At 45.1% G+C, this 26,768-nt stretch overlaps 1 protein-coding gene across 3 annotated transcripts in view; it reads right to left on the bottom strand.

Annotated features, from left to right (window-relative positions):
- The window catches only part of LUC7L (LUC7 like), a 32,402-nt gene that overhangs the window by 961 nt on the left and 4,673 nt on the right, over nucleotides 1-26,768 (bottom strand). For all 3 annotated transcript variants that reach the window (XM_027526915.1, XM_027526914.1, XM_027526916.1), the window contains 7 exons: nucleotides 22,540-22,638; nucleotides 12,239-12,349; nucleotides 11,116-11,259; nucleotides 7,621-7,797; nucleotides 5,256-5,344; nucleotides 534-563; nucleotides 6-173 (listed from right to left, as the gene is read on the bottom strand). In XM_027526915.1, coding sequence (XP_027382716.1) covers nucleotides 6-173; nucleotides 534-563; nucleotides 5,256-5,344; nucleotides 7,621-7,797; nucleotides 11,116-11,259; nucleotides 12,239-12,349; nucleotides 22,540-22,638 — 818 coding nt within the window. The remainder of the gene's footprint in view (nucleotides 1-5; nucleotides 174-533; nucleotides 564-5,255; nucleotides 5,345-7,620; nucleotides 7,798-11,115; nucleotides 11,260-12,238; nucleotides 12,350-22,539; nucleotides 22,639-26,768) is intronic.

The raw sequence follows: 26,768 nt of genomic DNA, 5'->3' as shown, positions 1-26,768 counted from the left end.
GTTACTTGTATTTTGAGCTCCGGTCCCTGGATGCCCGTCGATGGCCACGGCTGTGGCTCCGGGAGCGGCTTCGGTGGCGCCGGTGTCTGTCTCGGGACCGGGAGCGGGACGACTTCCGCCGCTCTCTGGAAGTTGACCTCGATCGCCTGCGACGTCGGTCCCGGGAGCGCGACCTGCAACAGAGGCTGTGCTGACACCTTACTGCTGTCTCTGCTCTCTCCTCCCAGACTTGTAACCCGGGTTCACAACCCTCCCCTCAACGGCACCCTGGTCATGAATAACTGCCAGACCCTCCCCACCGATGCTTCCGGAAACATGCCAGGAACGTTCTGATCATCCCTCTCACTGACAGTGGACACCCACCCCATGCTGCACGGAGCCCCAATCAGGGCTCTCCTTCTAACCCACGCTCTGTGCCCTTCGCGACCAACCCTGACCCCAGACAACAAATGCCAAGTTATAAAGGCTAAGTATCAAGAAAAAAGCACATGAAAAAGGACATCTTACTGAGAATGTATCAATAGAAAACCTACCTCCTGCGATCTCTTGTTCTTGATCCAGACCTAAAATGGAAAAAAAGATGAGCAATTTCCTAAAAACAGCCCAATTCCTTACAGCTGAGGGGAGGTGCCCCACGTCCACATGGTGACGAGGGTCAACTTCCCACAGGACCTGCTATGAGGCCCGCCCCGGGCCCCCCACCTGTTGGAGGGAGAAGGAAGAGATCAGCACCCAGGGGTCCACGCTGCACTGAGCTGAACCAGTGGTTCTGCAAACTTCACAGTGGACACCAACCCAGCTACACAGATAGTCACGGTGCAGGGCTGAGCAGGACACCCAAGCTCCAAACACAGGCTCACTTTCCCAGGAAACAGTACACAATCAGCAATCTAAGAAATGCACTCGAGGGACCTTCCCTGGTGGTCCAGTGGTTGAGAATCCACCCTGCAACGCAGAGGACATGAGTTCAATCCCTGGTCAGGGAACTAAGATCCCATACGCCATGGGGAAACTAAGATCGTGTGCCACAACTACTGAGTCTACGCACTCTGGAGCCCGTGGCCCTACAGAAAGATTCCACATGGTAAGAGGAAGACCCTCAGTTCAATTCAGTTCAGTCGCTCAGTCGTGTCTGACTCTTTGTGACCCCATGAACCGCAGCACGCCAGGTCTCCCCGTCCATCACCAACTCCCGGAGTCCACCCAAACCCACGTCCATTGAGTCGGTGATGCCGTCCAGCCATCTCATCCTCTGTCGTCCCCTTCTCCTCCTGCCCTCAATCTTTCCCAGCATCAGGGACTTTTAAAATGAGTCAGCTCTTTGCATCAGGTGGCCAAAGTACCAGGAGTTTCAGCTTCAACATCAGTTCTTCCAATGAACACTCAGGACTGATCTCCTTTAGGATGGACTGGTTGGATCTCCTTGCAGTCCAAGGGACTCTCAAGAGTCTTCTCCAACACCACAGTTCAAAAGCATCAATTCTTCGGCGCATAGCTTTCTCCACAGTCCAACTCTCACATCCATACACGACCACTGGAAAAACCATAGCCTTGACTAGACGGACCTCTGTTAGCAAAGTAATGTCTCTACTTTTCAATATACTGTCATATATATAGGTGGACATATATATAGGTTGGTTATAACTTTCCTTCCAAGGAGTAAGCGTCTTTTAATTTCATGGCTGCAATTACCATCTGCAGTGATTCTGGAGCCCAAAAAAATTAAGTCAGCCACTGTTTCCCCATCTATTTGCCATGAAGTGATGGGACCAGATGCCATGATCTTCGTTTTCTGAATGTTGAGCTTTAAGCCAACCTTTTCACTCTCCTCTTTCACTTTCATCAAGAGGCTCTTTAGTTCTTCACTTTCTGCCGTAAGGGTGGTGTCATCTGCATATCTGAGGTTATTGATATTTCTCCTGGCAATCTTGATTCCAGCTTGTGCTTCCTCCAGCCCAGCATTTCTCATAATGTACTCTGCATATAAGTTAAATAAGCAGGGTGACAATATACAGCCATGACGTACTCCTTTTCCTATTTGGAACCAGTCTGTTGTTCGCTACATGCCTCAATTAAGATCCGATGCAGCCAAATTAATATTAAAAAAAAAAAGAAATACACTTGACAACAAGAGTGAACTTCTCACATCCTGTTCTAAGCAGCGATTTTCAACCTGTGAAGGAGGAAGTGACAAAAGATGCTGCTCACACACCATGTGGCTGGAGGGTGATTTGATAAAAACTCCAGGAAAGTAATTTCCTTAACACCTACCAGTATTTATATATTAAATTCCTCTCTCCCAGGAATTCTAAGGAACTTTATATATACTCAAATACATTCAAGGATGATCGTGCTCGCACTCATTCAAAAAAAGTTTTATAATAAGTCACCAAAAATTAAAATTAAAAAGCAAAGTTAACAAAGGTCAACAAGTGGGACTACATCAGACTAAAAAGCTTCTGCACAATGAAGGTAACCATCCGCGAAATGAAAAAGCAACTGAATGGGAGAAAGTATCTACAAATCAAGAAACTGCCAAGAGGCATTTATCCAAAATATGAAAAGAACTCACACAACTCTAAATGGAAGGGGGAAAAAAAAAGATTAAAAAATGGGCAGAGGACCTGAACAAACATTTTGCCAAAGAAGACATACAAAGGCCAACAGGCACATGAAAAATTGCTCCACAACTTTATCCATCAAGGAAACACAAAACAAACCATGATGGGCTGTCAGTACACATCTGTCAGAGTGCTATCACCAAATGACAAGAAACACAGGTGCTGGTGAGGATGTGGAGAAAAGCCAAGTACTGGGGGTGGGAATGTAAACTGGTGCAGCCATCATGAAAAACAGGATAGAGGCATCTCAAAAATTAAAATGGAACAAAAATTAAAATTACAATATGATCCAGCAATTCCAATTCTGGATATTCACTTGATGGAAATTAAATCACTATTTTGATCAGATCAGATCAGATCAGTCGCTCAGTCGTGTCCGACTCTTTGCGACCCCATGAATCGCAGCACGCCAGGCCTCCCTGTCCATCACCAACTCCTGGAGTTCACTCAGACTCACAGCCATTGAGTCACTGATGCCATCCAGCCATCTCATCCTCTGTCGTCCCCTTCTCCTCTTGCCCTCAATCCCTCCCAGCATCAGAGTCTTTTCCAATGAGTCAACTCTTCGCTTGAGGTGGCCAAAGTACTGGAGTTTCAGCTTTAGCATCATTCCTTCCAAAGAAATCCCAGGGCTGATCTCCTTCAGAATGGACTGGTTGGATCTCCTTGCAGTCCAAGGGACTCTCAAGAGTCTTCTCCAACACCACAGTTCAAAAGCATCAATTCTTTGGCGCTCAGCCTTCTTCACAATCCAACTCTCACATCCATACATGACCACAGGAAAAACCACAGCCTTGACTAGATGGACCTTTGTTGGCAAAGTAATGTCTCTGCTTTTGAATATGCTATCTAGGTTGGTCGTAACTTTCCTTCCAAGGAGCAAGCGTCTTTTAATTTCATGGCTGCAGTCATCATCTGCAGTGATTCTGGAGCCCAGAAAAATAAAGTCTGACACTGTTTCCACATCTGTTTCCCATGAAGTGATGAGACCGGATGCCGTGATCTTCGTTTTCTGAATGTTGAGCTTTAAGCCAACTTTTTCACTCTCCACTTTCACTTTCATCAAGAGGCGCTTTTAGTTCCTCTTCACTTTCTGCCATAAGGGTGGTGTCATCTGCATATCTGAGGTTATTGATACTTCTCCCGGCAATCTTGATTCCAGCTTGTGTTTCTTCCAGTCCAGCGTTTCTCATGATGTACTCTGAGTATAAGTTAAATAAACAGGGTGACAATATACAGCCTTGACGAACTCCTTTTCCTATTTGGAACCAGTCTGTTGTTCCATGTCCAGTTCTAATTGTTGCTTCCTGACCTGCATACAAATTTCTCAAGAGGCAGATCATGTGGTCTGGTATTCCCATCTCTTTCAGAATTTTCCACAGTTTATTGTGATCCACACAGTCAAAGGTTTTGGCATAGTCAATAAAACAGAAATAGATGTTTTTCTGGAACTCTCTTGCTTTTTCCATGATCCAGCGGATGTTGGCAATTTGATCTCTGTTTCCTCTGCCTTTTCACTTGATGGAAATTAAATCACTATTTTGAAGATACAACTCCGTGGTCACTGCATTATTTACAATAGCTCAGACACAGGAAAATCTAAGTGTCCGTTGATAGACAGACCGATAAACATGATGTAGTTGTATATATACAGTGGCATGTTATTCAGTTAAAAAAAGAAGGAATTCTGCCATTTGCAACAACACAGATGGACCTTGAGAGCACTACGTTAAGTAAAATAAGTCAGTCAGGAAAAGATAAATGCTGTATGAGTTCAGTTTATGTGGAATAGAAGAGAGCCAAACTTACAGATACATAGAGCAGACTGGTGGTGCTAGAGGTAGGAAAACGAGGGTGGGCAAAGGCGGGAGGATGGAGACAGGTGATGACAACGTCGCAGAATGGTGCTGTGCGGCCAAGAGCACGCCCGCTGCGGGGGCCAAGGACCCGCGCACAGAGCCCACCCCGCGACGGCGGTCACCTGTGTGAAAAGACCCTCGTGTCTGTACTTAATATTTTTATACTGTTCCAGTCTCTTTATAATCAACATGTTACATAATTAAAATAATGAAAAACAAAAGTTAGCAAGTTGTTCACAAAGGAATCCCTCCAGGCGTCTGTGTGCCCAACATAGAGCCTGGCTACTCTGGGCTCCAGACACTGCCCTGAACTCTGACCAGACCCACCACCCCTACCTGGCTGCTCTCAGGCTTCCCAGCCCTAACACGGTCAGAACCACCTCCCCTCCCAAAACTCCGCTCCCAGGCTCCCCTCCTCTGTCACCATCAGCGGCCACTCCAGGCCAGCTCCACTCCCGCTCTGCACAGCTCACACCGTCCGCTAGCAGATGCTATCAGCTCTGCCCCCAGAGCACACAGCTCGTCCCTGGCCCCTCCTGGGCCTGGACCCTCCCAGCCACTCACGTTCTCCTTGTTCCCACCCAACGAGCCTCAGCCCTTGGCCCACTCGAGCCCGTCCCTGGTGGATCCCGCCATAGGGCTTGCGCTGGGCAGGAATCTTTTTGCTCCTTTTCATGGCCACCAGGTACCTGGCAGACCTCAAGTGTCACAGGCAACAGCAAGACTGCCAAGTACATGGGGTGTCCTTGGGATGGGGGGCTGTCCTCAGGCTCACCTTCTGCTCAGCCGCTCCTCCCGCTCTCTCTCCTCTCGCCTCCTCAGCCGATCCTGATTTCTCTTCTCCTGCTTCTCAGCCACAGTTTTCTAAATAAAACGGAAAACTGGGAAGATGAGAGAGGCACATACACACTAGGGTGTGAACAGTGCTGAACAAAGAACGTTTACATGACCTCAGTACTGGCGATTTAAGAACCTTAGGGAAATTCAGGGAACAGGAACACAATTCTTTTTATTAACAAAACCTCTTAACAGAAAATACATGGAATAAAAACTGTTTTATGAATTCAGTGACAAACTACTAACAGGTGCTGTACTTCTAAGTTACAAAAAGTTTATCATATGACTTCAAATCAATCAAGAAAGTTAAGGTTTTTACCCAAAGACGACTCCACAAACTTTATGTGAAGGAGAACATGTGTATTTGATCAAGCACATCTTGCTTAGGGGAGCCAAGCTACCCAGCCTTGTTGCCGCCTGTCCTGGGGATGGGTTGTAGTGGACATGGAGGGAGGGAGGAGCACAGGAGATGGCCTGGAGACCCTGCCACTGGAGCACCCCAAAACCCACTTGGAGCCTTTCACACCATCTCATGCTGCTGAGAAGGCCTCCTCACCTCCCCCTGGGGAGGGGGAGGTATCCAGAGCCACAAGACAATGTCCAAGAGGGAGTGCAGCATGACCTAAAATATCAGCGCTGACAAAAGCCAGGCCCCCAGGAAGAAAGGGCACGGCTGGGGGTGCGTGTGTGTGTCTGCGTGTGACCTCAAAGCATCTGGGCCCAGGCTCTCCTATGCAGCTCCTCTAGCTCTGCCCTCTGACGTCATACATCCAACACTGGGAGCAGGACACAAGGACGCTGTCCCAGCACCTCGGTCTCCACACACACCCTGTCCAAGAACCGGGCTGGGGCTAGCATCAGCTCCTCCCCAAACCCTCCCCACTCCCTGAAACATTAGGTCCCCCCACAGGCAAGTCCTCACTCTTCTCCGCCTCCCTCCGCCGCATCCATCTAGGTCCAGAACCTGCAGGTGTGCACACCGCTGGGACCACTGAGTGAAGCCCTCTCCAAACTGGGCACAGAGCTCCTACTCTCCTCATAGTTAAGAGGTGCACTTCCAAGCAACCTTTTCTGCTGATAGTGTAATAGCTATTTATTGAAATCTGCAACTTGGCTGTATTGTTCTATCAACTATATACTGCTCATAACCACAATGACAAAATACGACTTTTAGATAAGTGAATACTTAAGTTCTGAAGATTTCAGCAAAAGAAGTTTCAATGTATGCTGATGTAAAAAAAAAAAAAAAAGACTTTCAGGTATAAGAAACATTAGGGCAAAATTCTGGGGTGTTATGGAATGGAATGACAATTTAAAGGAAAATAGGAATATAAGGAGTAGATTTTTTATGAAGATGGTAGCTGTCACCAAATTGTTATTTATACTATATTAGCTACATGGAATATATGCTTATACTTTATACCATAAACTTATAAAAAAATTTCCAACTTAAAACCATGTGACAGAAAGTATCACTTTTCAGAATTCCCCTGGAAGCACAGGAGATGCTCAAGACCAGTGGTGAGCCTGCCAACCGGCTCCCTCTCCAGTCTGAGCGCACACCACCTCCAGGGACCCTCCCTGGGCATAAGGGCGCCCGCCACCCACTGCCCATTCCTGGGGCCACACGTGGCCAGGCCTTGACTGTCAAGGTGGCCTACAGTTAGGGGCCACATGTCTGTCCTTCCAGATTTCGGGCTTCTGGAGGAAAGGCCTGCATATTTCCCAGCATCCTAGTACACAGCCAGGGAGGTTTCATCAGTCTGAAAACAATTCAGCTTATCCCAAAGTTGCTTAACTTTCCTTCTCAGCATTCCATATGCAGGACGCTGAATGCTGTAATCTAACCCAGGAAAACAAGGAGCCCCGAGGAGGGGACAGAGGCATCCAGCCGTGGGGCAGGGCCACCAGAAAAAGTCCCGTCACCTTCTTATGCTTCTAGCCTGACCACATTCCACAGGTCCACCCTCGCCCGAAGAGAAAAACCACAGGCTACTGGCTCTCTCTCACCTCCAAAGAGGTGTTTCCAGAGGGGTGCACGAGTTCTCTGTACCTGGGATGAATTCTGCCATTGCTCTCTGTAAACAAGGGGTAGTAGACTAAACAAACATCCCAGGCCCTGCTGGATTCTGAGATCTCAGGGAACACAATGACACCCGAGTAGCTCATTGTAAAGCTAAAGTATAAAACCAAGGCCTGATACCTCCACCAACAAAAAAAGAACACAAGGTTTGCTACAAGCAGAGACATGAAGACGATCACGATTTCGCAGGCTTCTTCAGAAACACAGCACATTAACATACCCTTAACTGATCGAGCTTCTCACGGATCTGAATGAATCCCAAGTGTAACTTGCCCCCGAAGTGGTCTGCAAGACGACGGTCATTGTCATGGAGGCCAAGGTAGGCCGAACAGACCTCACAGACACGAAGCTTCTGTTGCTGAAAACTGGACGCAGGCATGGAATTTCTGTATTCTTCCTGGAGAGCAGGAAAAGAGTGATCCAAGTGAGGTTAACTCAAATGCCACTGTCCACTCAACCCCTAAAGTGGGAAGTACATGAAGGGAGGTGACTTTTATTTTTAGCTGCCCAGCTTGCGGGACTTTAATCCACAGACTAGAGACTGAACCCCACGGCCTGGCAGTGAAGTGCCAAGTACTAACCACTGAACCACCAGGAAATTCCCTAAAGATGATTTCAAAATACATAAACCTGAATCGTTTACAAAGCTTCAGATTCTTGTAATTAAATTATAATTTAATTTCAATAAATTGTAATTAGATTGTAATCCAATTTAAACTGTTTATTTAAGAGATGAACTAAGAGTCATGATTTCAAAGCAGTGAGGGATATTCAGAACACTGAGACACACAGGAGACTGTGTGCTAAAGGCCAGCGGGGAAAGGGAGTCCCTGCGATGGCGGAGAGCTCTGTGAAGACCAGACTACAGGCTCCTCACAGCGCCCCTAATCACACCAGACATGGTGGAGCTCTGTTAAGATCAGACTGACTACAGCGCCCCTATCACACCAGACAGACGGGCAAAACACAGAGCATCCAGAGTCTGCCCCGGTGCTCAGGAATGCCCAATGCAGCCCTGAAACCTAAAATCTGGAAGGAGAAACACGCCAGACATCTCTTCAAACGAGTAAGTGTGCCTAAGGGAACAGAACAAAGCGCACGCACATACATATACCCCCTACCCCGGCCCAGCAGCCAGTACGGTCTGAGTCTCATCACAGGAAGACACTGTGCCTCAAAGGAAAACACACAAATACAAAAGAAAACGACCCAGGACACAGTGATGGCTGCCTGTGCTCAAATTAACACACGCCTTCACAATCTAGGTTGAGGGATGCATTTCAACATTTGTCCTTAAAGGGAAGACAATGTAATAATCTTCCATTAATTCATACATTCAAAACATTCCCTAAAAAATGCAAGTTAAAATAAGACATCATGTCACTCACTAGACTGACGGAGACACAGAACACCGGGCCCTCCCATACCCTGAAGCTGGCGCCCGTGCAGCATGGTTACTGTGGGGGCAGCCTGTCTGTAAAGGTGGGGTTACCGGAAACATCCCTCACGTGAGCACATTGCTGGACACACAGAACCCACCGTGAGATGAGAAACCATCAGTGACCTGGAAAACCACCCATGGACAAACAGCCATGTGCCCCTAAAATGCAGTCCCGCAGCAGTAAACAAACTGAACCCATCTGCCTGCAGCAGCCTGGAGAGCGCTGCCCGGCGATGCAAGTGGGAGGACCTGCAGCACCAATGCGGACGCCTACACGCCTGCCCAGGAATGCACATGGTTTATGAGCCCAGGTGTGCAATGAACGCACACGAACGCCCCTGGGGACAGAGCGGGAAAGACCGGGAGCTCAGATTTCCATTAGAGTGAGGCTTCTTTCCTAAAGAGTCAAACAGCTTAACAAGAAACACTAAATGTGGTGGGTGAGTTATCTGAGATAATATTCTACACCTTTCAGTAGTTTTGAAATTACGAATCCCATCCTCTCATATCCTTCAAAATAAATTCTACGCTGAGTGAAAAAAAAGTCAATCCCTAAGGGTTACAGACTGTGTGAATCCATTATGCAATGTTCTTAAAATGAGCAAATGCTAAGAATGGAGGGCAGACTGGTGGTCAGAGAAGTGGGTGTGCTGTGAGGGCAGCAGGCAGGACCTACGGGTGGTCAGCGGTCACTCTGTAGCTGTTCTGGGATGGGATGCTGTGTTACAGTTTTCTAAGACAGAACCACTGCGGGAATCTGGGTAAAAAGCACACAGTGCCCCTCCCGCTCCACTTCTTAGGATACCAAACAGCCTTGCCTGCCACTAAGGGCAGGGTGGGCACTACCCAGACCAGCACAGCGGAGGCCTCCCTGCTCCAAGCCACCCTGTCTTGTCTGTTTTAAGTAAGGGGGGAACTCAGGTGATAAGGAAAGGGACAGTGGCCAAAGCAAGGCGCGTGGAGTCCCCGTGTATCTGACTCCTGCTGCCCTTGGGTCTGTCTGCAGACATCCGAGTGGTGAGCCCCGCATCTACATTATTTCAAGTCTCGGATCCACCTCACAGGTTTCTGGTGTCTGCTTTGCTCCTCAAAGCAGGAAGGCTCGGCCTCAGGATTCACTAAAAGGCTACAGAGCTCCTTCCTTCCTGACCCTCTGGCCTTTCTGCTGGGTACTGTCAGCAACCCAGGGAGCCTGACTCCATATACTCAAATTTTCCCTTTAAATACACAGAGGTTTGGATCCTATGTAAGGATTCTGATGCAGGACCTGGGACTCCCCACGCACATGCCACTGCCTCAGCGGGCACTCAGCAGGATTCATGTGTTCAGCTGTCATCACTGAGCTCCACTTCGTCCCAGGTGCCACAAGGAGCCAGGGGACCAGCAACAACCAAAACCAGCCCTGCGCTGGCACGCTGCCCACTCTGCCATCGCATCTCCATCCACCATCTGAACAATCTTCTCTCTGGGTCTCAGCAAATGGCCTTCAGGATCACCCTGCCCTACCTGGACATGCCCTGCACCCCAAGTCACTCTTAAACTGAGACCTCATTTCTTTTGAGCGCCCGTCTTCATCAGAGTGAATCTTAGCCAGTGCTCACATGCATTCTGCCTGGCCCACAGGAGGAGTAAAGGTACACTCCCGGCCCTCTCTCCCTGACTCTAACCTTCCCACATTCTCGAAGTCGATCCAGGCCACCTCCACTCCAGTGGTGAGGATCTGAGAAGCAGAAAACCCAACAGAGGAAACAGTCCAGACAGTCCTGGACTCAGCTTCTGCACCACACAGCAGAGTCCTGGCCTGGCAGCCCGAGGACACCACCTGGGTGCTGCCCATACCCTGCAGGGGTCTCTCTCCTGAGGGCACAGAGTCACTAATAACCCAAGGCCTCTCTTCACAGCAACTGTAAAGCCAGTCAGGCCCCATCACATCAGCTGAACACCTTGCACGCCGGGCCCTTCCTGGAAGCAGACGGACGCAGATGGGAGGTGCTCACTAACACGGACAAGTTACACTCAGGATGCACTCTACACACGGGAGTGATGCTCAGAGCTCCAAGTGCCCAGTCTGAGGCCTCAGGGGTCAAGTGAGCAGTGAAGACACAAACCCCAGGGTGGGCTGACTTGAAATTGTACCATCCTGACATTATCACTCTACTTCCAACTCCTCCTCAATATTCAAGAAAATGGAGGCATGGCTCAGTTTTAGCCCAATGGTCAGCTCTCCGAAGTTACCATGTTTTCTTCCCTCTTTAAGACATTTTCCTCACCAACCTCAGCTTCTTTTTTCTTTGCACGGACTTTCTCCACTTCCATGAGAATCTTCTGTGATTCATCCACATTTCCTTCAGCTCCCAGCTGCTCAGCTTTAGCAAGAAGCTTTCCTATTTCTTCATTCAATTCATGTACTTTTTCTGCCTGGAGAGAAAGAGACAGCCAGGTAAGACATCTAAAAACAAAAGACGAGAGCTGGGACAGAGGCTGAAGGGTTGGTGGTGTGTGTAGTTATGACTGATTTGTGCTGTTGTATGGCAAAAACCAACACAACATTGTAAAGCAATTATCCTCCAATTAAAAAAATAAAAACAAAAGATTTTTTAATGCAAAGAGTGTTTCTGTTGTTGCATTTCTGCTGTTTCACAGAGAATACACCAACAGCTGGAAACTTCACTGATGATGTGAATTCTAACAGTTACAACACCCATACTGCCACCACTGAGACCGACCGTTAAGTGTCAGACCCTAACCCGTAAGATCTCTGCACTGAATCCCAGCAGAAGCAAGAACACATGCCTGTCACTTCCACAGGCTGTAAGGCCCATCCTGTGGGCCAGCTTCCAGGACGTCACTCCGTATACCTTCCAGTACAGCTCAGCCTCCAGGTGAGGGTAACAAAATGTGTGAGCCTAAACACATACATTACTTACCCTTTAAGCAAAATGACTCATTACTGGGAGTTTCTTTTAGAAATAAACAGCACCACTGGGCTAGTTAAAAACTGTCTATCTCCTAAGAAATCCTTTTATAAAACTGAAAGGAGAAAAAAACACACTGAAGAAAACTCCACTAGAGAAAGGCAAGGCCTTCTAAATGATGTACACGCCGACTGCACCAGGTCTACCCTTTTCTTCTGTGACACAGACACACCAGAATTTAATCATTTCCCTGCTAACTTACCCCATTTCCTGTTCTGCGGAGGGATGTTAATAAAGTAACTTTACGACATATGCACAGCGCAGTGACAGGCTGCGAGCTTGGTGACGGCTTCCCTCCTTCCCTCGAACAGGCAGGGCAGTGGACACCCACTGTCCACCCCAAAATGCGCACTTGGCACTGACAGGTCCCAGCCCCGCTTTTATACCAACGACTTGAGGTGGAGGCCTCCCTCCCCGCATACCTTCGCAGAAACTTCTGCACTGATCTCCTCCTGCGTCTCTGCCAGCCGTTTCTTGGCAAGCTCCGTTCTCCGATCACACTCAGCAATGAAGGACTCCAAGTGATCCATCGCCTAGCTCAGGAGAGGCAGAGGGCTCCGGTCAGTGACCTGCCTGCAACCTCAGAGCTCATGTGTTCGATAGGAAGTGCAGTCCTGGGTTGGTTCTTAAGGCCTGTCGGTTCAGTGGGAAGATCTGCACTACTGCTAACATGTCCACAATCACATTCAATCTAGGGGCTTTGTTAAACCAAACGACCGTGCACAAGTATGGTCTTCTCATCTGATTTATCTTCAAATGTGTCAAAGAACCCCCATCCCTCAACAATTTCAAGAGATTCTAAAGGAAGTTGAAACACCTGGCATAACTGACTGTTCTGAGGGACAGGAGAGACTAGGCCGTGTTATCATGTCAGAGGCCCTCCGCTGGTGAGGCGGAGGGGTGCAGATGTACTCACTGGTCTTTGTGAGCCACGTAAATATTATTCCCTCATGTTCTGAGGGTAGAGTTCCCCCTTCCACCTCAAAACAAAATAGAACAAATGTTACTTGAGCGGTGAACACGTTCAATTATGGCCTACCATCTAAAGCAGTGGGAAAACAGGTTACTACTTACCCAAAGAGATAATGGAAAAGACACTCTGAAAAGAGTTGGTGGAAAAAAATAAAAGACTAATCAATAAGTGGTCATATATGCTAAGCAGTTAACTTGCTGTAACTAGTCAAGGCCCCAACATAACTTCAGATAAACATACAAACAGGACACCCCTTTTCCAATCTCCAGGCTAGGACCAACCAGCGCTGGGCAGCAGGTCCCACGCTGCGCGTGTTACACAGACAGCAAGTGGGAGCGGGTGGCGGGATTAGACAGGGTGAGCAGAGCGAGGAAAGCCCTGGGCGCAAATGGTAATAAGGCAGATGAAAGTCAGGCCAAGGGACCAAGAAGTGATGACCTATGTCCCTGCCTCCAGATGTGGTCTGGAGAAAGCCCCCAGCAGGGATCAGCGTTGACAGTGGGATCCCCGTTTTTCAAAGGAAAGCACACTCGGGCATTGGAAGAGACAGGAAAGAGGCTCTGTGATAGCGCTACACCTGCGGTCCACCAAGGCAAACTCCCGGACTCCACACTCCTGGAGCTAAAGACCTCCTTCCTGTTATTGGTCCTCAAATATTCTCGATGAACATTTCACTATGCTCACATCAAACCATCAGGAAAGCCAGTGACCGGCATTCGTTGGCACGCATGCACTGCATTTCCTGGAAGGATGTTGAGCTGACCAGCTCTGCTGACAAGGTGGGAACTTGACAGGATCAAAGTGTAAATCAGGCACCACCCATGCTCTTGGGGACAAGGGCTCCTAACAGACCAGCCGGAGAGGCCCCAGGAGCGCCCGCGCACAGGTGCTGAGACCTGGGTACAGAGTTCCTCTACTGCCTCCCCAGAGAGCAACCTCACACTCGACATGGAACCAAGACTCCACTCATCAGGGTTTGAGTGGGCAATTCTGCCAGTGCCTTTGCCAAGCAAAGAACCACTGCACCTTACACAGAATATAAACTGCCTATGGACTCAGACATCTGACCAGCTAACAATAAAATGGTAAATTTCATAGCACAGAACAGGCAGAATGCAGAGACATCTCAACTGAATGTTCTTTAAAAGATGGCTCTGTTCTGCTGCCCCTCCTTCTCTTCAATGTGCTTCTCAATTTCATTTTGCTTCCTAAATCAAAGAGCAGGTTTAAATGATGAAAATAAAATTTACAAAGAAGGTATTCAAACCTACAAATTAAGTGCTACTGACAACCTACCACTTACTAGGAAGTCATGCACCTCTACCCTGTAATTCAGGGGTGGCGTGATGAACCACATACTGCTAGGGGGGGTTGAACTCATGGGGGTGCACAGGTCTCACTGCTGCTGAGGCTGCCCCCTGCCCCAAGACGGTGAGGTGGTCTCCCTGACCCTCCTGCCCAGCAGCATCGGCAAGCCTGAGAGGAGCCCGTGCTGCCAGCTGAACAGTCAGTGCAAACACGTGCCTCGGGACAGCCATCCAGGGCTCTCCAGGCACCAACTCCCAGATGAAGGAAAGGAAGCACAGTCTCCAGAGTCCTGAGGGACAGCGTCAGGAGGCAAGGACCCCTGTGATCTGACTCCACAGTCCCTATGCTTGGCCCTCACAGCTGAGGCAGTACTCACCAGCCCCATATATAGAAACTAGAAAAGGGCAAAGTAATCTGCCCAGGGTTGTACACGGACTCTAACCCTGGACCTAAGAGAAAGTGTGACTGCCACACTACGCACCTGTAAGACAGAGAGCAGTGGTCCCATTAGGTGAGATGGTGTGTTGCTCTAGAAACCTGTTACATCTCAAAGGAAATCAACGTGGGAAAAAGGTGAACTATATTTTCACTGAATAGAGAAAAATGTTTACATCTTCCACATGCGAACAATGAACTAACGGTGCTCTGTGTGTCTGCGTCCAAGTTGAGATACTTGAGATGCATTTACACAGATGACCTACTCCTTCTCCTAAGGAACTCCTGGTATAACTCTCTCAAGAAACTAAGGCCAGGTCCTGGGGTGGTCAGGCCAAGGCTGTGCTGGACTAGAAAGAAACAATGGTGAGGTAATTTCTCCCAGGTAACCCAAGTTTTGGGTGGAGGAGCCAGCCACCAGCTCAAGTTGAGGGTCTAAGCAGGGTATACCTACACAAAGAAACACCTTTATGACAACCCTGTCAGGCCCACGAAGAAATACCTGCTTAAACCTCTCTGACTGGCAAAAACTGGAAGTTTGGTAACTCGCTCTGTTAGTGAAGACGTGAAAATGGGAACTCCCAGGTGCCGCTGGGGGCAGCACTCACCCTCTGGAGAGCATGGTGGCACTAGCCGCCAAAATGACAAAGCACAACCTTTCTGGGCAGACAGCACCGCCTCTAGGGATCTTTCCTAGACACACTCACGAGGTGCTGATGTGTACTACAGCACTATGACCATCAACAGGGGACCAGTCCTATAAAACAGAAACCCATCCTCTGGAATACTATGTCATCACAAAAAGGGCAGAGTTAACTATATGACAGGGAATAATCTGAGATATATGCTAAAAATTAAATCAAGATGAGGGAAGAGCAGACAGACAGAGCATGTGTCCAGGAGACTATTACTTGTGTTTTAAGAAAAGTGAGATACATGCCCCTCAGGTTCCACATAATCTCCAAAGGGAAGAGAAGAAACTCGAAACTCAACACCTGACTACCTCTGGGGCCAATCAGGGGGCTCAAGAGCAGAGCAGGAGACAGGCTTCACAACATACCTTTCGTATCTCAAACTCTGAGCCATGTGAACATCTTACGTGTTTTACAATTAGTGACAAGCAGCAACCCTAGTGACGTAACTGATCTAGGCAATAATCCTCACTGCTGCTGGATGCATGCGCCCCAGTCTGACGGGGGCCTGTGCAACTAGCAGCCAGGCTGCCCACGCCACTCCAGCCCACTGACATCATCCACCGAGGTGACGCGCCAACCACTGCCCAGCTCCACCTCTGCGCTACTCTGTCAAACAAAAACCTGATTCTGACCATCACACATCCAGATCTAACTTCCAGCTTACAGGAAATTTCAAATATAAGGGAAAACATATTAAAAAGACTGCATCATAAGGATACAATCAGCAAAATCCAGGATATGAGAAACATTAATTTCTTCAAACAGATGTAAAAAGACTTAGGAAGCATCCTAACGTATAGATCTTATTTTGGTATCTGAGTCAAACAAAAGACTGTAAAAAAATCCTTTTTGAGAAAATCTGGGAAATTTGAAGACTGTTAGATAAAGTTAAGAAATTATCCTTTAAATAATAAATATTTTAAATAAAATTATCTTCTAGATATATTTGCAGTACCTACAGATGAAATTCCATCTCTAGGAACTACTGTAAAATAATCCAGTATGGAAAGACAAAATAAAGATGAAACAAGTCTTCACATCAACAATCACTGAAAACCGGGAGATGAAACCCAGAGATGGTCACTATAGTATTCTACTTACACTTGTATGTTTAATTTTTTTCTCAACACATTTAAAAAGACATGCTAATAACATACAAACTACTATATATAAAATATACAAAGAAGGTCCTACGTACAGCACTGGAAAATATACTTAGTATCTTGTAATATACTATACTGGAAAAGAATCTGAAAAAAAATGTATATATACATATAACTGAATCACTTGGCTGTACACCAGACACTAACGCAACACTATAAATCAACTGTACTTCAATTAAAAGAGAAAAACATGGTAATAAGTACATTCTGTCCCAACCAACTATAATACCAGATTTTTGTATGCAGAGTAAAAATAACTTCACAAGTCAATGGCAACACTGAAATATTTACAGATGACAGGATGTGTGAAGTCTGAGATTTGTAAAAAGTCAGTTGGCCATGAGCTGATCATTCCTGAGGCTGAGTGATGGGTACACGGAGATCCATTAAGCCGTTACACCTCCTGCTGTCTGAGATCCTCCAAGGTAAAACAAAACAAAAAGCAACTGGCCATCCAAGGTCGCCTGCAGCACTTGAAGAGCAAGCTGTTGCTCCTTTTCCACCTTGAAGCTGTGGTAGGGGACTGCCTCCAGGGAGTGGGAGGGGCACAGGGAAGGAGGCTTTCTGGGTTTTCCATGACAGTCTGGGGAATTCTGATTTGGCCACACACTTCCAGGGAGAGCACACAGTGAGTTCCAATACACACACTTACCCTTTCTTGCTCAGGACGTCCTAAGGAATTTTAAGTCACTGAACGTTCAGGTCTCACAAACATTTATTTCAAGGGCACAGTCTACCGTTTGAGTCCCTCATAATCTGTTCATTCATCACTAAAGCATTTTTGTTGCATCCAATTTTTCAACCTTATACACGATGCTACAACAACACTACTTGGTGTACCACTGTTTGCCTGTGTTTTCAATCACAGTTGACCCTTGAACAATGGGCGGCGGGGTGGGTGTTAGCGAGGGATCCTGTAGCTGTGCAGTATGCATTTACTGAGAAAAATCTCCAAGTGTACCCTCACAGTTCAAGAAACAAGTGTTGTTTAAGGGTCCACTGTACTTTCTTAAGACTGAGGATTTGTAGAAATAAGTTATAATGTAGAAGTACCTTTAAATTTTCATTTCTGCACACTATATTAGCAATTCAATTGGACCTAACAACTTCACATGACTTAAAAAGCATAATTCTTTCTTCCTCCCTAAAAAATAATCATTTGAGCCTGGTAAATACCTTTTAAAACTGTATTAAAACACATATACAAGTACACAATTTTTACTCCATCTAGGATAGTTTTTAAAGCTTTTTCATTTTTTACATCAATGCACACATTTTCTATGATCTATAGCTGTGCAGCATTTCACTGTTTTAAAACAACTATATCCATTCCATAGTAAGTATATATTTGCATTTTTTCACCTTTCACTAATTCAGAACAATGCAATAAACACCTTAAGTCTTCTCATACACAGGCAAATACTCTAGGACCATTTCTTACTAACTGCTTAGAGAACACTAAAAGCTTATAAATATTTTAAAATTATATACAGAGCTGATGAGCTCTTATAAAAGATTTTTATACTGAAAGTCAAATGTCACCTAAGCTGAGCAACTAATTCAGAAATGAAACAGACTGGAACTACCCTGGTGATCCAGGGGCTGAGACGCCACACTCCCAGTGTAGGGTCCCAGGTTTGATCCCTGGTTGGGGATCTAGATCCCGCATGCCAAAACCAAGAGCTCCTGCTTGCCATGACTAAAGACATCGCACGCTGCAACTAAGGCCCAGCGTAGTGAAATTAAAAAAAAAAAAAAGAAAACAGACTAATAATGATGCTTTCTATAAAAGCATAATTTTCTTTTAAATTAATGCATCCACTTATTAATAAATCCACTAAAAACTCAAGTTTTAGAAGTTTCTCTTTTCTGAAAGAATAGATGAAAGGCACCTAACACGCAAAAGCCTTCATGCTGATATGACTATAATAACCTGTTCTAAAACCACTGTCTCTAATACAACCTGGATAAAAACAGCTCCTAATCACCTCTGACTGATCCACTCAATAAAACAACTCTCCCAGGGTCATGTGATGATGCTTCCGTGACTTCTGGCAAATAGCACCAATCTTATACTTTCAGAGACTCTGGAGATAAATGGTAGGCCCATCTCAAAGATTTACTGTCAACAGTGAAGAGATTCTACCAAAACACTTGGTAAGATACACAAATATAAGTTACTAAGAAAAACCATGGATTACTGACGGTTCACAATTTGTGAAAACAAAACCTGTCTCCATCTTACAGTAGTGATGACTACACTGTACTCCCTCCAGGAACCAAATTCAACACCATACAGGAGCTGCTGGTTCCACGCCTGGGAACTGAACCATCCACATGGCCATGTGGAGGCTTGGAGCCTCACACCAACAGCAGTTCCTGAGGAGGCAGCAACAGGTCAGCAAGATCAAGAGTCAGCTCACTGACTGGCCAAAAGCGCTTCTGAGGTGTTCTGATTTACCAAGATTGCAATTCAACAAGAAACATCGCAACTAGCTTTTGCTATATACATGTGTTCACCCTGAAAAGCCTATCTTCAAAAGATACAAGTGACCCCTGGAGAGGCACTGGATAGGAGTCATGTGGAAAACGGCAGACTTTTCAACCTGGAATCTCTAACAGTTGTCTTACCTATCAAGAACATTGCAAAAGTTATTCCATCAAGTTTTTGTAACAAACCTGTATTCTAGGAAAGGACTTTATTTTTTCCTTCTAAGTTTATTCTGCATAACTAAGGAAATAAATTATTTTAGCCTGGTATTTCAAAGCCAGGCCACATTTAGTGTATTAAAGTAACCCATGCACATCCAAACACTACTGATATGTATTAAAAATTCAAGGCAGGATAAATTTTATGGCTTGTGAATTTTACCTTTAGGTCATTATTTTAAAAAATAATAGCAAATAAATAATAAATAAATAAAATAATAAACAAGCTACTCATATTTATTTAAATAAAAATAATAAATAAAAAGTTATGGCAATATCTTCCTAGCACCCAGAGCTCCACAAAGCACCATTCACTGTATGAAAGGGCGATAACTAATGTTAAGTGGTCCTTGTTAATAAACAGCCCCATTAGATCCTTCTCTTTTCACTTTAAAAAAAAGTTGCAATGAGCACCTTTTCTGTGGACTCATTAACACATACCATTAAGATACAGTCCCAGCAGCAGGATCCTGGAACGAGTGTATACATGCATTTAACATGCTGACAACTACTTGCTGACTGCCCTCCCACAAGCACAGCTGCTCCAAGTCACCCCACTCGTCAGAACAGGAGACCTCCTCTGGAGGTTCAGCACTAGCTAGCAAACATTTCAACATGAACCATCTATAAGGTAAAATATGATTTTTTCTAAATCAGAGAACATACCTATTCTTTAATATATATATTATATTTTGTCTACAGCTTGTGGGATCTTAGTTTCCAGACCTAGGATTGAACTGGAACCCTTGGCAGTGAGAGGAGGAAGTCCTAACCACTGGACCATGAGGGAATTCCCTCAAATATGACTTTTAAGGAGCTGGAGGGAGAGGTGGTCACCTTTTAAACTGGAAAAGGTATTCCTCTAAATGGTAAATTTTCACAGTACAAAAACATCTTTTGACCTACTCTAGCCCTCCAACTGAGACAAAAGTGTTCAAAGTCTCGTGGTTTCTTCTAAAACCACTCTGTAAATCTAAGGATGTCAACAACACTAAACACTCTTTCTTTTAAAAGTCACACTATGGAAGTCGTCATAGCACACCAGTTTTCCCACTTCACCTTGGACACAATTTCACTGCCTCAGCCCTCTTTCCACAGCCGCACATCATCCCACTGTGGAGAGCAATGACACGACCCAAGCCCTCACGGATGGAGTCTGCAGGCTGCAATGCTGCAGGAGTATTCTGAAGCAGATTTACCTTCATTAATAAGCAAGTGTATCATCAGATACGCTTTCAGAGCTAGCACTGCTACCATGTGCTTTCCCATCCTCGGGGGCTCAGTCATCCAAGAGCTGTATCAGAATTACTTAACTCTCCAACTCCTAAGTCTGAGTGAGGGTGAACACCCATCACAGGATTAGATGCCCACTAAAAATGTCTTTTATCCTCTGACTGTTTTCTATTCAGCTGTTGCTACAGGTCCAGTCATGATGAGCTTTATCATGAAAGGTACCTGCCCTTCATATGCTGCAGATATTGTATCTCAGCTGAATTCTTATTTTATATATGGGAATTCTTGATACGCTAGTATTTTTTAAGTTTTTATACAGAAAACATGTATCCATCTTTACCTTACAGCTTCTTAGGGTTTATAACATGTCAACATGGCAAAACAAAATTCTCTTTTGGGGGATCCAACCCGGTTTTTCACTAACTGGGTAATCCACAGTTTCTAATACTGTTCATTAAAAAAACTCATCTTCTCCACAGTGGCTGAACAATGCCCCACATAAAAATACTAAATTACCATATGTTTCAGTCTTTCTGCGCATAAAAATACTAAATTACCACGTTTTAGTCTTTCTGCGCATAAAAATACTAAATTACAGTATGTTTCAGTCTTTGTAGTCTCAATTTCTTCTATTACTCTGTTCTTACATACTGAATTCATCAGGCTATTTAAAAAGTACACAGACATTCTAATTCAGCAGAAATCCTAACATTTGTGATACAAAAAGTTACATAACTCAAAGTGAAAATTTAACCCGTACATCTTTGTTCCTCTGCTTCTGAAACCTGGTATCCCAAGAAGATTCAACACTGATGCACTTGAAAAAGAAATGGTAATTTTAACCACTTTTTAAGATTACTGATTTAAGTAGAATTTACTCCAGCTACAATACATCCTCTAAAATGTCTATTGGGAGAAAAAAAAAATGCCTTTCCTTGATATTCCTTTCCTCTGATTTCCTCCCACCAAGCTCAGTGTCTCCCCAGTCTTCACCCAGGAACCTGAAGGGCATCAAACCCCTCACTGACCTCTGCTAACTCTAGGAATGGAGGATTCAGGAAAAGAAAAAAACTAAAACAGAGTGGCTCTATCAATCCCTATGGTCCAGTGGTTAGGACTTCACGCCTCCACTGCAGGAGTCCTTGTTCAGTCCCTGGAAGGTGATCTAAGATCCCACAAGCTGGACAGCATAGCCTAAAATAAATTAACAAAATAAAGTGACCAAATCATGCATTCCCAATGGGGACAGGAATGAAAACTGGTCTCAAAGAGTGAAGAAAATCTTAGATAGTACAATGATAAGTGACCTGTAAAGGATCACAGTACATAAACTGATATGCTGGGTATCTGTGTTATCAAAATTTCATGCAGGGGACAACCAACAACAACAACAAAACAATTCACGGAGGGGAGATGGAGGAATTAGGGGAAAGGGTCTAAAAAAGGCTCTTTTGGGAGGGAAAAACGACAAAAGTTATGAAATACTAATTTATAATGACTAAATTGCTAAATATTTAATGACCTGATAATACCAAGCATTGGTAAGGGTATGTTCACTGTTATTAAATGGGTAAACGGATACATTTCATCAAAAATTAGGGAGGAAGAAGAAAAAGAACTACCTTGCAAGAATAAACATGTGCAGCTTCTACGAGCAAGCAATTCTTCTCTTAAAAATATACCCTAGGTTAACTGTTGTACATGTGCACCAAGATATTCCATAACATTTATAACGCTATTCATAATAAAAAACACAAACAAAAAAAAACCCCACTAGAATCAACCCAACTGTCTATGAATATAGAATGGGTAGTTCAGGGAACTATGAAATGCAGCAATGAAACCAAGCCATACCGAAAAAAGTATGTGAAGGAACATAGCACTGAAGGAAAAATAAAGTTACTAAGATTACCTACACTACAAATCCATTTTTGTAAGTTCAAAAGCAAGAATAAACATAATGTCCAAGAAAACATAAAATATATAAGAAACACTCAAAATAAAACAATACAGTACAAAACGTAGAAGAGTTGGGATGGTAGACACACAGACGCAGAACAGTCCTGGCCACATCCCAGCTCCCAGCCAGAGAGTGGTGGAATAACATCTGTTTTATCATTTTGCGTCATAACTTACACACATTATTCTTGTTAGTGCAGTATTTGGCTCTTCACAGTAGGGAACAATTAACATCAAATAAAACTTACATCCAACTCAAAAAAGAGGTCCCTTTCTTTACTTGCAATCTCATAATCTGCTCGGAGGGCCAAGTCGTGGATTTTGGTACATTCTCCTAAGTCCATGCGCTGTGAAAGAGAAACAAAAATTTACATACAAACATCTAACCATTTGTAGGAAGCACATGACCTGGTGGTAACTGTCTTCAAAATCAACAATGCTTTTTTGAATGCTGACTATGATAAGAAAATTAAGAAACAATGTGGCCAAGAAGTCTTATTTTCCTTTTTCTACCATGATTACAGGACACTCAGAAAAGGTGCATTTCAGTGTAATGATCTCTATCTCCTATGGAACCAGAGATTACTAGACTATTTTTCATTACTTAGCTTTCACCATCATTATCTCATGAGTGTAGAAACGTCTATTCAGTAAAGAGCAGCATGGGGGAAGGGGTGGCAAGAAGGCCAGGAAACAAGAGTATCCCTGACAGCAACAAGTTTCCATGCATTCCTTCTTGTAATCCTGACCACTGAAGTCTAAATCACAGAGACAAGAAGAGGAAAGAACAGACAGAAATCAGGTTTTGGGGTGCTACCACATAACCTAACACCTGACGTTAGGTAGCTCTTTGCATATCAAAGGAAATCAAACACAACTGGCTGACTCAGAGCCCAGAATCCATTCTCCCAACCTGGCACAGGACTCTGGACACACATCTGGGACGAAGATTGGACCACTCACTCGCCCCACGTGAAAGACAAAAGGCTCTTTCACCAAAACAGATTATTTGGGTTACCAGTAAGACCAGCCTGATGTGCTACTGCACATTGTGAGCACAGACAGAACAATCAGACAGCAGCGTGCATTTCTCACCTAAGTCCTAAGTAAAGGACCCTATATAGGGACCCCCTCCACTCCTGTCTGTGGTCATCTCAACAGCAACAGGGACGTTCGGATGCTGAGGGTCAGGTTAACAAGTCAGAAAGTGCCAATTAACAAACCCCAACAGCCTGGTGAGCAGATGCCTCGGGAACCCATGCTGCTGCAAACAAGCACAACTACCTAACAAGGGAACAGAGCAACAGAGTCCAGAAATCCTCCAGCTCAAACTACAAGTGCGTTCAAAACGAGCTTAACAAAATACTCCATGGATCACAAAATCCGTAACATCCTAGGACAGGATCCAGCTCTTCAGCCCTAATCTCAGAAGATGCAGCCATCCTTATGACAAAATGTCCCACAGCATCGCCAGTGACACAGCCAAGAGGCGGCTGCCCAGGGTGGAGCTCATATTCATTTTGACCAAACGGTAAATGCAAAAGCTCTGTTCTCCTTCATTATGCTTACTATGAGGTCACTTGCAGCTTCTGTGTGTTGGTTACACGGGGAATCCAGAGGTAAGGAAACACAAGTTCTAAAAGCCAAAGCTGCAACTAGAATTGCTGTCATTGTAAAGCTGGCATATTCTGCTTCATTCATTATTTTAAATACCACACATAATCCTTAAAAAATACACAGCTTCTGAAGTAAGCCCATGGGCCACCACTACTGAGCTGTTGTTCTAGAGCCCGAGAGCTGCAACCACTGAAGCCCATGCTCCAAAAGAGAAGCCACTGCAGTGAGAAGACAATGAATGAGGAGACCGCTTGCTACAACTAGAGAGAACTCCATGCAGCAACGAAGAACCAGCACAGCCAAAGATAATAAATGAATAAATGTATTTAAAAAAACATATATTTTATATATATATACACAGCTTCCGGATTTCCCTAGTGGTCCAGTGGTTAACACTCCATACTTTCAAAGCAGGGGGTGCGGGTTTGATCTCTATTAGAGGAACTATGATCCCACATGCTGCAGAGCCCAAAAAAATCACACAAAGGTAACTAAGTGCTATAGCTGAAAAACGAGAGACAGCTCTTAGAAATTCTTTAAATGCTAACGAACATTCTACTGCTCAAAGAAAAACTTTCAGATGAAGCAAGCAACAAAACCACTAAGTACTAAACATCTTAAGTGCAAATCAACTTCCATTCTAAAAGCTTCAACTGTCAAGGAAGTTTCAATATTAGGGAACCACACATGAAGCAAAATTGACCAACACCTTCCTTCAGATGGGAGCGCTCAAGCGGCCACTGCAGAAACAGGTGAAAGACAGGCCTGGGACTCCATGTGTCTCTGAAGGTCGCTCTGCAACTCTGCCAAGGAGACAGAAGTACTAGCCAACTCCTCTGGCAGCCAAACACCCAGCAGAGCTGAAATACCTCACTCGTTTACTTCTTCCAAAATACTTAAGTGGCTGTCAAATGCAGCATGCCAGACCTTTTATCTTCTTTTTAAATCGCACAAATATCTGTGCTCTCTACCCTCCAGAGGTCTCACACAGCAGACAGGGAAGAGCAGTAAAGGCTCTTTAGAGAACTTTCAGAAAACCAAAGTTCTTCCACAAGTTACACTGTCTTCCCTCCAGCTATCCCTCTGGTCTTACTATCAACACACCCTTTTCCCATTCCATTCCTCTGCTGCCTCACCCCTACTGACAGGAGAGGGCCTGGAGAAGCCCTTAGCATGCTGAGGGTTCTAACCACTCAGTCCACCTCCATGGAGCACAGCAGACTCTACCCCTACCACCCAGGAGCCCACAGCCATGAGGCTCCATCTTTACACTCGCCACCCAAATTTCCAGCCCTCATCTCAACTGACCTCAGCAGTCCCAACACTTATTCACTGCACCTTTGCATGAAAACAGGTCTCCTGGGCTCTCTTCTCGGTTTGAGTTGCCTGTCCAACGGGGACGGCAGTGACACTGCTCAGTCCCTGGCCTCTCATCAAAGCCCCCCAGTCTCTGCCTCCTCCCCACGACCCACACCAACCCAGATGCACTCCTGCTTCCCTTGGCTCCACCAGCCACCTGGAGCGCTATTCCCCTAAAGGTGCACATGTGTGTTTTCACAGCACTGAGGTCTCTGCTCCCGTATCCCGAGAGGCCTTTCCATATCGCGCTATCCAAAACAGTCCAGAACCTACTCGCTATTTACTGTCTGTCCTGTTTATCCATCAGATGAGAGTCAACATTTTTTGTACGACATCCCCAGTGCCTGGCAGAGTACTTGTCCAGTAAATACTTGGCAGATTAAACTATACCTAATACACTAACCCAAAAAAGATGTCCTTTTCATTATAGGTGACTGGAATGCAAAAGTAGCAAGTCAAGAAACACCTGGAGTAACAGGCAAATTTGGCCTTGGAATATGGAATGAAGCAGGGCAAAGACTAATAGAGTTTTGCCAAGAAAACACATTGGTCATAACAAACACCCTCTTCCAACAACACAAGAGAAGACTCTATACATGGACATCACCAGATTGTCAACACCGAAATCAGATTGATTATATTCTTTGCAGCCAAAGATGGAGAAGCTCTATACAGTCAGCAAAAACAAGACCAGGAGCTGACTGTGGCTCAGACCATGAACTCCTTATTGCCAAATTCAGACTTAAATTGAAGAAAATAGGGAAAACCACTAGACCATTTAGGTATGACCTAAATTAAATCCCTTATGATTCTACAGTGAAAGTGAGAAATAAGATTTAAGGGCCTAGATCTGATAGATAGAGTGCCTGATGAACTACGGAATGAGGTTCGTGACACTGTACAGGAGACAGGGATCAAGACCATCCCCATGGAAAAGAAATGCAAAAAAGCAAAATGGCTGTCTGGGGAGGCCTTACAAATAGCTGTGAAAAGAAGCGAAGCGAAAAGCAAAGGAGAAAAGGAAAGATATAAACATCTGAATGCAGAGTTCCAAAGAATAGCAAGAAGACATAAGAAAGCCTTCTTCAGCAATCAATGCAAAGAAATAGAGGAAAACAACAGAATGGGAAAGACTAGAGATCTCTTCAAGAAAATCAGAGATACCCAGGGAACATTTCATGCAAAGATGGGCTCGATAAAGGACAGAAATGGTATGGACCTAACAGAAGCAGACGATATTAAGAAGAGATGGCAAGAATACACAGAAGAACTGTACAGAAAAGATCTTCATGACCCAGATAATCACGATGGTGTGATCAGTGACCTAGAGCCAGACATCCTGGAATGTGAAGTCAAGTGGGCCTTAAAAAGCATCACTACGAACAAAGCTAGTGGAGGTGATGGAATTCCAGTTGAGCTATTTCAAATCCTGAAAGATGATGCTGTGAAAGTGCTGTACTCAATATGTCAGTAAATTGGAAAACTCAGCAGTGGCCACAGG

This window comes from Bos indicus x Bos taurus, chromosome 25 (genome assembly GCF_003369695.1).
Source record: "Bos indicus x Bos taurus breed Angus x Brahman F1 hybrid chromosome 25, Bos_hybrid_MaternalHap_v2.0, whole genome shotgun sequence".
NCBI lineage: Eukaryota > Metazoa > Chordata > Mammalia > Artiodactyla > Bovidae > Bos > Bos indicus x Bos taurus.
The sequence above is the reverse complement of the archived record's forward strand: the minus strand, read 5'-3'. Positions and strand labels throughout refer to the sequence as shown.